We start from the raw sequence: 13,841 nt of genomic DNA on the forward strand, positions 1-13,841 counted from the left end.
TTTAGAGGCACTCAGCTGAAGGTTAAATAAGCAGACTACTCTTCACTTCAGGGAGCAGCAAGGAGGCGTAGTGGCAGGAAGAGGCTTGTATTGCCTATGAGTTATCATCAATGTGCCAATATAAAGACACATTTCCTCCTTTAATTATCTAATATCATATTCTATATAAGAAAGAAAGGAGAAAGCTGACACATAAGTAGAAATCAGTGTGTTTATTTAGTGTCTTAATAATTTAAGAGTGATGAAAAGTAGGTTGGGTGCTCCTCTGGTGGTCCGTGTGCAGTGCTGCGCCACACTGACCTCAAACAGTATCTGCTGTCTCGATCTAAAGCCTGCCATGCTCTTCGTCTTGGGACACACAGATAAACTACAGATTATAACGATCCTGGTCTGCCTCTGCTGCCCTGTTCGATCTGGGAGGAGTCAGTCTGAGGCACACATAGTTTAAGAAGTAGAGGCATCATTCCTGAGTGGCCACTTGGACAGAAATTAGCAGCTCACATCAAATTTGTATAAATATACGGAGACTGCAGCCTGCAGCCGTGCAAGCTTAATGCACGATCAGCAATAACTAAGGCAGACTATGTGTAAGATTCATATGCTCACATTATAGTTTGCCTACACAGATCACAGACAGCTGTGCTCTGACGCTAGTTACACTCTCAATATCCAGTCTGTGTACCAGCCCTGTAGGCATGACAGAGGTTAATCTCTTCTAGCACTGTTGGTCCCTCTGTGGAAGTCACTTTCTATGAGATGAGGCTGAAGCAGTTAAGTGTGTCTGCTCTGGTTCTGTTACTCATATAGACTACGGCGCTGTAGATCCCTCCTGTTTCTCTTTGTGGACTCGCAGAATGGCTTCACACACAAACTGGAACTGACACTGAAACACACAACATACAATAATTATTAGTTTTTCGGAAACTGATGTTTTTTTTAAAGGAAAATGCAAGCAATTTTTAAAAGAAGAAATCAACAATGAACTAATCACACTAACAGGTACTGCCTGTGTAGTCAAAGCCTGATAAAACTTATCATTATCCTCTGTGTCATTGGTGTCCAAAACTATTAAAAAATATGTCAATAAGCAACATCCATAAACTCTGGTCACATTTTTGCTGCACTACATTTTGAGTCAATCCAACAGTCACCACCATGCTGCCGTAAACACTCACCAACAGACAAAATGTGTATTATTCTGCACCTAAAAATAGTCCCAAACAAATGAACTGAACAATAACACTTAAAAACTACAGTGTCCAGTTGTTTTAGGAAAAAAAACATGAAACCATGTATTTGTGACCTGCTTTTAAAGAAGTTTTGTCTTCAGTAGGAACATAAGTGACAGAGAGCCACAGAGTGGCTGCAGAGTACTGAGACAGATTTGTCATGGGACTTGTTGACATAAAAAAAAAATACAGAATAGCGTGCTCCAGTAGCCTTGGGATTAAGGCGCCGACCATGAACCGCAACATCGCTGTTGTTGGACCTTTGTTGCATGTCATTCCTCATCTCTCATTTCCTGTCATTCCTCCACTTTCCGCAGTCTAATAAAAGCATCAAAATGCCTCCAAAAATAATAATAATAAAATAAAAATCGTATGCCATCCTCAGCATGAAAGGATGTCTCCTGACTGCGCATGTTTTTCATGACTGGGAACATATGAGGGGAAACCTGAGGAAGCGTTCCATCAGCATAAAAACATCAGAGAGAAGAAGCCCGAGGGACCGGATCTCCTTTCAAAATAGGGGTGATAGTGGTAGCAGCAGTGGCCTAGAAGCAGGCTTTTGACTGGAGGGCTGCCATATTCCCAGCACCACCTCCTATCAAGGCAGCGAGTAACACTTTCCTCTCCCTCGACAACTACCACTGAGGCGTCACAACAAAAGACTTCCAAGCCTTTGAGCTCAGGCTCATCAGCCATCAGTGTAATTTTGTGGTAAACAAATTTGCTGTCTGCAAATAAATGAACGAACCTACAGACGTCAAAACGAAGATGCTGGATTTCTGAAGTAATTCTGCTCACAGTGAGTCCCCATTCCTGAAAAATTCTTGTTGAATTTTACATGATATTTTCAGGGAGCTTTGTGTAAATTATATTCCAATCTTTAATAAAGTTTATCACTTTCCTTCTACTCTATTAAACACATTTCTGTAATTGCTACCAAATAGTAGTGTGCTCTTTGTGAATGAATGAGCGAAGAAAACACAAGAATCTATGTTAGACAAAAAATGAAAACAACTAAATAAACAGGAAAATCATCACAGCTAATGAGTTAATAAAAATAAAACAATAAAAAATAAAAACATCTTTATTGTAACTGTTAGTGTGACTAGATGCAAGTTTCACTTTGAACTAATAATCTTTACTTGCACTTTTCAAACACTAATGTTTTCTGTGGTTACATCCTGTGCTGCTTCAGACCTTCCAACTAAGGAAAATGACTAAAATAAAGTGCAAAATAAGCACATCTTAGTCAATAGGTAGATAAAAAAAAATCAACTGGATCTTATAAGAATTAAAAGCTTGTCTTGTTATTTGGAAAATACAGAAATGTAAATTGGAGTGCAGCTACAACATCCCTCATGCTACAGGTAACCACAGAAACAAGATTTTAATGAGGAAGACATTAACAACAGTAAAAAGTATCATTTACAAATACCAACAGTGTTTTTTAAGCATAAAGCCTTGTTCTGTGTCTATGTACCGTGGTCTGAACCATCATGGCTCGCTGATCTCTCAGTGTTTTGACAATGTCCAGTGGGAACACCGGCCGACCCTGATCCAACAGAGTCAGAGCCGTTTCCATGGTGATCAGAACACCTGTCCGTCCAATCCCAGCGCTGAAAGAGTAATCCAAAACAAACACAGCATTGAGTGTACAGTAGAGGGGTGTACAGTATGCGCAAGCAGTGTTCAATTAGAGTGCGCTTTGTGTGTATGTGCGCGCGTGTTACCTGCAGTGTACCATTAGTGGCTCTTCACCTCTCCTTCTCTCCCTGACTGAGCTGATGAACAACAGGAAGTCTGAAGGGTCATCGGGTACACCGTGGTCCGGCCATGCGACATACTGCAGGTGTGTGACTGCACGTTCCTCACCAAGCTAAGCATGTACACACACGCACACAAAAAGGAGAATTAAAGTATTGAATAACCTGGATTTAACATAATAAACACGTAACCTTTGGGAAATAAATCATCCACATGGGACGTACAGTACACTACAGGCTTTAACACACGGACATTATTCAGTATGGGAGGAAAACAAAAACCAGACGGTGTAATGGAAAAACAGAGCAGGTGAGCAGAGCAAAACTGCACGTGACCAGTAGTTGACACTGAGATTAGGAAGTACACAGCGACACAGCGAGATGAAATCAGAAAAAAAAACAGGCTGGGTTGGAGAGAGAGAATAGAGAAAAAAGACCAGAGCTGGGAAAAAAAGAGGTGAAGGCGGGGAGGAGAATGGCTGAGTTTAGAGTTATGGACATGTGGCCTGTGACTCCATGCAGGGATTAACTTGCTCCGCCAGAGGAACAGATGGGCCAACACAGCAGTATCTGTGTATGTATGTGTGTGCTTTCATACTTCATGCATCCTTGAGCATTATCTGTTTATTTACCTGCTTGCCCTGGAAGTTAATGTAGAAAACAGCTTGTTCGATCAGATTAGCTACCATAGAAAGTCTTAATGTGACTCTGTCACATAAAGTTCTCAGGAAGAAAACAAATAAGCTCAACAACACACCTGCCCACCCACACACAAGCATGCCACAACATTTGTTAATACAAACAAATGCACTCGCCCACCCACACACATGCACACACCTACCCACCCACACGGAAGCGACTGTATGTTAGTTAGTTTGCCAGGAGTGGCTGCTTCCTGCGGTGAGCTCTGTTACATGGCATATGGCACAGGCATGGCACATGCCACTAAAAACATACTAACAAAAAAAATGCTGTGTTGTGTCACTGTGGTCATGCTTAGCTCATGGTTCATGCGGTTATGAAAGCAGGTGTTAGCTCTAACGCTCTGCTGCAACGTTGCTACCGTACCTGCGTGTGTGTCAGAGTGAACTGCCGTGTCACATACGCCAGGTTACACTCCTCCGAGTGGCACTTCACCCGCATGTGCCCGTAATCCTTCACTTCCGGTGGATGCGGCCAGTACTGGTGGCACTTGGTCTGTAAGTGTATGACATCACCAGCAAATTATATTACTTTTCACATGAGTCATCAGTCAAGATACAATTTACTACTGCTGCTACCAGCAGCTCCGCTCTGCTCTCTTCAAATCAAACTCATATTCAACAGCATGGTATGTTCCACCCGGCAGCCTGAAGAACAAAAGCAATTCATCAGGAGCAGGATGTGAACTGAATGTCAATTTGTGCGTGTGTGGAGTGCACTGTGTGCGTACGTGTGTGTGTGATCCTCAAGTAGAGAGAAAGCCAGGGCACTTGACGAATATCATGAAAATGATCAATTAATGAGCATCTGGTTACCAAGCAACAGGCAAGCTCAGACAGAGACAGCTTCATTCAATGAGACCTTGATATCTTACTGCCTCTTTCTTTGTCTGTCTTGATCCTCAAATTATTTGTCATTAGCATCCAGCTCGCACTTTAAAATTTAGCCATTCTCTACCCTGTGAAACCATAGAATTACTCAAACTGTGTGAATTGATTATTTTTGTGCATAAACATCACCACTGATCCTTGTAATTACATTAATCAAATAACACATGAAACAGCATGCAATCATCTGCTAGAAGTGCTGCTGCAGTAATCACTGTGTTGATGAATTGTTGATATTGAGCTGCGTAATTTCAAATGTGTCTCTGGCTGTTTACTCATGTTCAGTCCTGGATAAGTGTGGATAAATGTTTACAGTATGAATATGTAGAAGTATGTATACCCGTCCCCTCTCTGTCAGAGTTGTAAGCATGATGATGGTGTGTGACTGTTGCTCCCAAACAGTCTGCCAAAAGTGAGTGCAGGTCTGCGGCAATGGACCCTGAGCTGCAATATAACGTAAACACACACCAGACACTGGGGGCGCCACCTAAGAAACAGACAAACACACACACACATACACACACCCACACAGAGGATGAGTTTACATTAAATGTCAAACAGGGACAAGACACACAAATCCATATCGAAGATGCGCACCGTGATGTGGCTGGCATTGATGTAGTCCTCCTGGCCCTGGAGCACCACTCTGGTAGCATCATCTGAAAAGGAGAGCAGGGCAGCAGCAGGGTCATAACAGAGCCATCGATACACCGCAGGCTTAGCCAATTAAATTTCAGGAGGTGGCACAGCGGTGAGTTCCAGATCAAGGTTAGACACGGTGGCACAGAGCTGAGACTGCTACAGGCAGTCAGAATAAACCACACTTACAAGGTAAAACATCTTTATATCGATTCATGTCCATGTTCTCAGGGAGCCGAGCGCAGCTGTACGTGAGGCCGGGCTTCCTCCTGTATAAATTCTAGAAATTACAAGCATACAAACACACACATGCGCATAAACACACACAGCAACATACATAAACAAAAACTAAATTCCAGGCCAGTAACGGCATCTTTGTTTTAGACTGTCAGTAGTCCAAGTGAAGATTAGTCAACATCTGTCCCTAAAACAGCATTTAAAAGACCCCCAAATACCTCAGTGGGAATAAATCCTCCTAAATAGATGCATTTGGGTAAAATGTTGTATAAATACACTTTTAAATGCCCATCCACTGTTTAGCTCAAGCCTGCATTTTGAAATACCTCAAAGTGGAAACATAGTGTGCCAGATTGTATTCCTCTCTCCAGCTGTCTCATTGATTCCTCCAGTGTCGTGACCCGCTCTGAATGGCCGGGTGACTGCGGCTTGTCTCCCTGTGATTGGCTGGTGAGTGTGAGGGCGGGAGGTAACTGCAGCAGGGGTGCCACCCGGCCAGGACCTGGAGCACAAGGACGGTCAAGGATGTGATGCATATTCAAAGCGATATGACAGGAGGGCACACCTGGATCACATGCTTTTTTCAGCGCTTTTACCTCTATTACACACACAAACACACACACACCTTTACGTTTGATAAGCAGCGCCAACTCTCTGGAGTGTGACTCTCTGCTGGCCCGAATGAACATGACAACCTGGTCATGTGTGTGTTCAGAAATGTCTCGACCATTGATGAGCACCACCAGGTCTCCCTCCAGGAGTTTCGGTTCACATCGACCTGCCTAAAAACACATTAGTCATTTAAAATCCATTCATCAACCTATGAGTCTCATACTTACATTTCATCATAAAAGTTATATATAAAAGTTTGACTCAACATCGAAAAACCAGAATTTCAAAACACAAAGACATCAGAGTTTCTTCTTACTGGAGAGTCGGGTTTAACATGGGATATAGCTAGAGGCATCTTCTGGTCCACCCCGCCCTAGGAGGAGTTGAGAAATTGCATAAATGGAGCAACAGTGGAGGAGTGACGACGACACGAAGTGTATTGTGTGTAAATAAAAAAAATAATAAAATATTGCCCTGTGTGTGCTGTGTTTAAGAGACAGAGAGAAAAATGTGAAGGAGACTCACTTTAACATTGAAGCCAAACTTGCCCTCATGATCAGGGGCAATGCGTATTAGTAACAGGTCACCGTCGCCGGGAGCACCCTGCACGGACACAAGCGCTCACAATGAAGACACACAAACACACACTGTGCATCCAAGGCACATCCACCAACGATAACTGACCTTGTTGTAGAGTGAGTTGTTGTCAACATCATCCTCTCCTATACTGTCATCAGCTTGTAACAAAACTTCATCTGGTCCTTGGCTGTAAGTGCCAGAGAGGCTGAAAGAGATGAATTAAAGAGATATTTCACCATAACTGTAGGTCAAAAAGATGACTTGCATGTCATATGATGATAGTATAATTCTGCCTACTGTCTACTGTTTTCCCCCTATGATTAACATGAATGCTCTGATAACACGTTGAACACGGGCTGAATGATTGGGAAAAATATTTCATTGTGATTTTTTCAACCAATATTTTGATTTTAAAAAAGAAACTATGAGAAATTTGTACCAATAATCACAAATATGTCAACTTGTGATTTTTCCAAACATTAAAATGTCGAAACGATACAGATTTTAATTGATTCTTTCTCAAATAGCCCATCTTTGTCTGAGTGAAACTGGCACAGAAAGCAGCAAAAAGCGTATAAACCAGACAACAGCTCAGAGTTTGTTTTAGATTGGCCAACTCATGACATTAAGATAATTAGTTTCATTTCAGACAATTTGGTGGCAACAGTTTAATTAAATCAAAATTAATTAAAACTTTCAAAATTCGCATTAAATCCATTTGCAATGTAAATATAAAACCAATCTAACACACATCATGTCAGCAAAGCTCACTGAACTGAGAGAAAAGACACAGAGCCTAAGATGTAGAGATAAACATAATCTGTATTCGAACTAATACTGACTGATGTGGTGAAGTGTCTCCCTCGCTGTCCTTGCTGCTGCTGACGGAGGCCCTGTATGTGTAGAAGACGTCCTCTCCCTCCGACATGTCTTTCAGATCATTGGTCAGTTCCATGGAGGACGGGCGAGGTTTGCGGATACCGTGGCGAACTCGCGGACTTCGCCTGCCAAAGAGACGAAAGAGCAGTCAGCTACGTTCTGCTCAAAACTAGCTGAGGTTTTGTGAAATGACTGAACACAATCCAAGATCGAGAGAGGGGAAAGTGATGTTTGATTTATGTCTGAAATCAGCTCAAGGACAAAACATGTGACATCTCATTATAGCCGGTGCGGATGCTGCAGGTCGTACCAGTTGGGGGTGGTTGGGGGGGATCTGGAGGGCAGACTCTTAGTCTCAAGATGCTCTGATGAAAGTGATCTCCGCAGGACTGGGTTCCACACCATCCCTCCCACCACACGCTGGCACACCGGACCACTGCAAATTGGGGAGAAAGAACAGAAATAAATTTTTGAAAAGTTCAGTATTTATAGCAAAAATGTGTGAATATATTAAAACAGATGCAGGCTGACCTTTCAGTTTTACTGTTTCCCAGGCCAAGGTGTTGTGTTATCAGCTTTCTGTAGGACTGGACGGTGCTGTTGTTGTGTTTGGGGCTCCTGGCAGTACGGTTGAAGCTGAAAAAGGAGTGATGATCCACACAGGACCTCCACAGGTTCTTGCAGGTCTTGGGGCAGGGAAGAGCAAGAGACACCACACAGTCCTGGGTCTCCCCCTGCAACACAGCGAGTTTAGACTGTTTTTCAGTTTTCAGGTTTTTTTTATTTGTGATGCTGATGTTATTTGTAGCTCTGACATTCATCACATCATCTCTCTTATATAACTTAGGCTGCTCAGGTTGAGGTTGTTGCCGGCAATACAATAAATCTGCCTGTGCTTATATTTATTAAGAGGGATTTATTACTAGTCACACATAGAAACACAGAGAAAACCTGCAAAAACTGTGGATACAAAACTTTAAATCAATACAATATTCACATCATATTGAGCTTGTATTTGTGAATTTTTGTTGAAAATATTGTGCAGACATTGTGCATAATTTCCTATTACCCACAAAGAAAATTAAACTGTCTACATTTTAGCTATAATTATATTACAGCTCATCCATAAGGCTATGAGAGAAACAGGCTGAATTTAAACGTTCAATTACTTTAAGAGCCAAGAATTTTAAAAATGATTAAGAACAAATAAAAGGAAAAGGGACTCACATGTTTGCGTTTCAGATGTATAAGAAAGCGTTTCCTCTTAAATGAAATCTTGATGATGTTCCCCCTGCACAGGAAGAATATAATTGGTTGCAGACTTAGAAAATACAGAAACAAGAGATTTAATTAGTGGGATCATCACTCACCAGGGGAAGAAACTGGAACAAATCATATTACAGAATATTGCAACACCACTTGATGCCAAACCCACCATCAGAGGGGCATTGTTGGTGTCCTGACAGAGAAAGGCAGGAAAAGACAAAAGTGTCACACATGAAAGGAATAAAAAGAATCAAGAGGAAGTTAAACTGGAGCAGGAAACTGTACATTTAATTGAAGCAACCACAATACCATGGCAGCGTGCAGCTCCACTCCATACAACTCCAGCGTCCGTGCTGTGTTGAGGAAACACAGCTCTGCCTCGCTCTGCTTCAGACCCCTGGGAACACACACGCAGCCGCAGAGAGTCACGTACAATAACAACAAAAACTAACTGCGAAACACGCCAGTTGTCTTTTAACAGCACATAGGTATGATGATCTGTGTTACTTGTGCTGTGGATGCAGGTCCTCCACTTTAGATAAGAAGTCATCATCCTGCTCAGGGATGAAGTGGCACTTTGACAGGTAACCAGGGAGTCGGGACGGACAGTGATCTCCCAGCTCAGCTACAGGTGATAGAAACAGACACTGAGTAACACACATGCACACACACTGGTATCTAGGGTTATGTAATAGAGTTGCTGCTTATTGAGAGCCCTCGACAGGGATAATTATTCACACAAGTTATTATTAAGTCATTAATCATTTTCACTGGGAAGAGATGGGAAGCTGACTTACACTGCACAGCATAAGAGGCCAGCACTACAGCTGCACTCAGCGGGCACTGCAACCTGCAATTACACTCCATAATGACACATTGTAACAGCTACAAATGAACTGCGTGTGTGTGTGTGTGTGTGTGTGTGTGTGTGTGTGTGTGTGTGTGTGTGTGTGTGTGCGTGCGTGTGTGAACTAACCGTCCTTCTTTAATGTCACTCCTGATCTGGAGGAAGTACAGGTGCCTGCAGGGACGACACAAAGGGAACTTTACCACCCAACAAATGTATTGTCTGTGTACTGCAGCAATCTTTTAAAAGTGGTTCAACAAACTGGTATTTTGTTACTGTCATGTACAAGAATCGCAAAAGAGGAAGTTCATTTTTGGCGCGAGTGTATCAAACATTAAATAAATGGGAAAACAACATTTTAAAGAAACAACTTTCCTTTTATTCATAACACCTGCACAAATGACCTTCTGTGGCATGCAGCTTCTCCAGGTTAATATCCACTTATATATAACCTCTATATAAACACACAACAAGAGGAGCACATACACTCACCTTGTTTGTTCATGCTGGAGAGAGTTAGGATCAGTCATAAAGAACCGCACTCTGAAGTTCAGATAAAAGGGAGATGCAAGACCTGCAGGGAGATTTCATCATGTCACAATGGCAGATATCTACAGTTACAAGTAAACCTCAAGCTATCAAAATATATTCTAAACAAAAGGATTAGAACGTGTGTTTGACTGGTCAAGCCACTCAAAGTAAAGACCACGAGTACTCCAGAATAAGTCAGATACCTTTTATCTGCTTCTTCAAGGGTTTCTCCGGCTCCAACCATCGCTGAGAGAAAGAGATGCATATTAATGTATATTTATTCCTTATCATCTGTCAATGTTAATCATTTCCTTTACTGCTTTGGCAATGTTAGCTTTGTCATGCTAATAAAGCTTATTTGAATTTAAAAGAAATGCATTAAGTATAATGGCTAACTAGCAAAGCTAAAAAAAAAAGCATTTGTGTAAGCATTGCCTGTGGTTATCATCATCTGAACAGCAATCAGCGAGTGCAATGCATTACAATCTCAGCCTAAATGTGCAGCAGATAAACAGTGAGCTCACGGGAGAGTGTGTGTTGGCTGTGATTGAGGCGATGGCTGTGCTGGATTCTCTGATCTGCAGACTGAAGAGCTGCCTCTCTTGCAGGCCCAGGTGGTCGCATACTAGGTCCAACAGGCCCACGCCTTCATCCTGCTTCTGAAAGATGGAAACAAACAAACAACATTATTTCCGGGCCAAAACTCTGAGTGACATTTAACTATGGCTTATTTGCATGTGTACAGTAAATATCCTGTGACTATAGACTGTGGAGAGGGACACTTATTCAGTTTTCCATGTTTAGAAAAAGTAATTCAAATATTAACAATGTGATTTATAAAAGACCATCCGCAGTGCAAAACTTCTGCAAAAAATTCTTTAAATATTTATTGTTTTATTAATCACTCCATGGGATACCCTGCAGCTCAGTTACATTTTGTCCCCTTTCCTTTCTTCACTTTCTGTTACTAGAAGCATATTTTGAGCTCTCTTCATCACAAAAGGTCTCCCCACCTTCCGTATTTACTGTAAACTCCAATGAAAGGTGTAATCTTGCCCCAGGAAATGCACTTTTGATGTGTGGGTACATAAAACACAAAAATCTGTCTATAGTGGCCTTGCTTGCTTGTCTTTTTCAGTGGAAATCTCTAAAAGCCATAAACCTCAACATTAATCAACAAACATAAGAGCCTTATATAAAAAGTAATGAGGAGTTCAATATTAGGATCCTGCACATTAGAAGCGCAGCACGGTGCCTGCTCTCCCGCAGTTCACATAAAGATGCTGCACAGCTGCTGTCACACAGAGCAATATTGTGATTGCCTTCCTGCATGTGTGTACGCTTGTCAGTGTGAGTGAATACAGCTGTCAGGCTGCTGTGCGACATGATATGCTGATTATGTAAAAAGGCTCCCAGACGAGCACTGTGAGCTGCAGTAGGTGAGCTCGTCCTTCAAAACGAGGTTGTTGTGTTGAACAAGAGATGTGGATCAATTGGAAAAAAGGGAAGAATAGTTTGTCATTATATCGCACACTGACATTATGATCATAAACAGAGTGCAGAGACAGAGAGGAGCAACATATGATCTCCTCAACAGACTGGAAACTATGTGTGTGTGTTTGTGTGTGTTACGCACGTTGACTCTGAAGGTCTCGATAGTGCCGTCCAGCAGCTGAACTAGGCAGAGCAGGTCCGGTTTTGGCATGTCTGTTACCACGGTAACTCTGCCTCCCTCTCAAGACAAACACCCTGCTCGTAGCTCGTCACCGAGAGCGGACCTGGAAACACACAAAACCACAAAAACAGCATCAGATGTTTCCAGTCTGTTGTCTTCCAACGAAAGCACCTCCCTCAGAATGACACTATGTGGTGAGTAATATATGTGCTGGACGGAGCATCGGGCTGCAGTGAGTAATGCACTGTGAATGCGAAGGAGTGACTGTGTATGTGTGTGTATGTTTGTGTAATCCCTTATAATTTGGCCTGGGTCTGAACATGTCTCTTCCCTTTCCCTGCTGCTCTCCCTCTGTGTCTCTCCGCCTTTCGCAGGCAAATGAATGATAAGAATGTTAAACATTTTCAGAGCTGAACACGCCCATCTACAGCACTACAACAGACCTCAGACGGTTGTTACGCTGTATTTGGTGACCCATCTGATTCAGTGACCTGCGGTGTTGGAAAGAAGTACTCAGATCTTTCACTTAAGTGAGAGTCAGTGCATAAGCAGCATTTTATAAATCAGTCACAGCCTGATTTTCTATAATAATAATTACAAACTTTTACTTAAGTATGATTTTAACCGCAGGATTTATACATTGTGATACTGATATGCTTACTTTTACTTCAGTAAAGGATCTGAGCACTTCCTCCAAAACTGCAGGTCACACAATCTGATGGGTCACCAAATACGGCATAACACCTGCCGCAGAATATACAGAAACACACACAATAATGCACACATGCACTTAAAGCCAATATGTTTTGAGTATGTCTGTGTGTGTGTGTGTGTGTGTGTGTGTGTGTGTAAGCATCTATATGCATGCAGATGTGTGTAATTACATTTGTCTTGAGTCGGTTTCCAGGTGAACGATTAATGGATCCAAGCCGGCCTGTGTGACACTGTTTCTGAAAGGACACACAGAGTTTGAGTTAATGTTTGAACACAGTGACACACTCTGAATATGTTAAAAACAGAGCTGGTCCCAGTTTGATGACTCGTTTTCCATATTAGCCTTCCCACAGGCAGGTCTCTAATGAATTAACAAGTAAATGCAACATCTTAAAAGTGGATTAATCATCATGTAGATAATGACTTCACTGGGTGTTTTGCATTTTTGCATCTGTTTCTAATATGTTGTGGTTTGTACCCACAAGTTTCTCACAGATGAAGACATTAAAGGACATTAAAGCTTGTGTTCTCTGAATTTGTAAAGCTTTTAACACCTAGCCTACTAACCTCTTACAGCCATAATCCAATCTGTACGGCACCCAACATGGATGTTAAAGGTTAAATCTACAGGCTAGTCTCCACCAAACGCACACAAAAGGCCTATCTCAAAGTAAAAGGCCCATATATTTTTTGTTTTCCGACTATCGCAGCCTGTCGATAAGCTCTGTTATGACCTTACTGTACTTTGAACCGCAGCGCGAACAAGGAACATGTTGACAACCTGGACTTTTCTTCAGCTACACCCAAAAGGAGGAACACAGCAGTCAGTCTGGCAAACTTTCCTTCAGCGGTGCTCGTAACTACAACTTGCACAAGTGAATGTTTTTCTCTTTTTTTTCTTTTCTTTTTTTTTTGGGAAAGAGAAAGAAAAGTCATCTCTACCTCAGTCGTCCCGCTTCAGAGACGGATCATATTCCCCAGACTAGCCCGCTGTGAAACGCTCGGGACGGGGTGCGTCGGAAGAGCCAGGTAGAGGTAGAGTTAGGTAAATATCCGGGACAAGTTTCTCATCCCTGCCTGCGCTGATTCCGCGCGGCCCCGCCCCTTCGCCGCGCGCGCTCCCGAGAACTTGGCTGGGAATCTGCGCTCCCGGGGGCGTGCGCGCAAAGCTTTAGGAAGTACAGTATCCATGATACAGTTTTAACTAAACAATAACAACACGTGATACCGACAATTTATTATAACTATGATATAATAAGTGTCAGTGAAATCATGTGCGAC

General features: G+C 42.3%; 1 protein-coding gene across 2 annotated transcripts; it reads right to left on the reverse strand.

Annotated features, from left to right (window-relative positions):
- Window positions 1-110: 110 nt before the first annotated feature.
- On the reverse strand, window positions 111-13,623 carry ptpn3 (protein tyrosine phosphatase non-receptor type 3). Of its 2 annotated transcripts, XM_062421730.1 has the most exons (28): window positions 13,503-13,623; window positions 12,731-12,796; window positions 12,508-12,590; window positions 11,808-11,949; window positions 10,696-10,830; window positions 10,375-10,417; window positions 10,133-10,214; window positions 9,770-9,814; window positions 9,591-9,643; window positions 9,301-9,418; window positions 9,103-9,190; window positions 8,898-8,986; window positions 8,755-8,818; window positions 8,059-8,261; window positions 7,838-7,963; window positions 7,491-7,652; window positions 6,754-6,853; window positions 6,595-6,672; window positions 6,386-6,442; window positions 6,083-6,239; window positions 5,784-5,959; window positions 5,410-5,500; window positions 5,179-5,240; window positions 4,922-5,068; window positions 4,061-4,189; window positions 2,960-3,105; window positions 2,710-2,845; window positions 111-883 (listed from the first exon to the last, which is right to left on the reverse strand). In XM_062421730.1, the coding sequence occupies exons 4-28, from the start codon at window positions 11,874-11,876 to the stop codon at window positions 809-811; spliced, it is 2,631 nt and encodes an 876-aa protein (XP_062277714.1). In that variant the 5' UTR covers window positions 11,877-11,949; window positions 12,508-12,590; window positions 12,731-12,796; window positions 13,503-13,623; the 3' UTR covers window positions 111-808. The 2 variants fall into 2 exon arrangements, with proteins under 2 accessions (XP_062277714.1, XP_062277715.1); XM_062421731.1 differs by lacking the exon at window positions 12,508-12,590.
- Window positions 13,624-13,841: the final 218 nt, after the last annotated feature.

Source organism: Scomber scombrus, chromosome 7 (genome assembly GCF_963691925.1).
Source record: "Scomber scombrus chromosome 7, fScoSco1.1, whole genome shotgun sequence".
Classification (NCBI taxonomy): domain Eukaryota; kingdom Metazoa; phylum Chordata; class Actinopteri; order Scombriformes; family Scombridae; genus Scomber; species Scomber scombrus.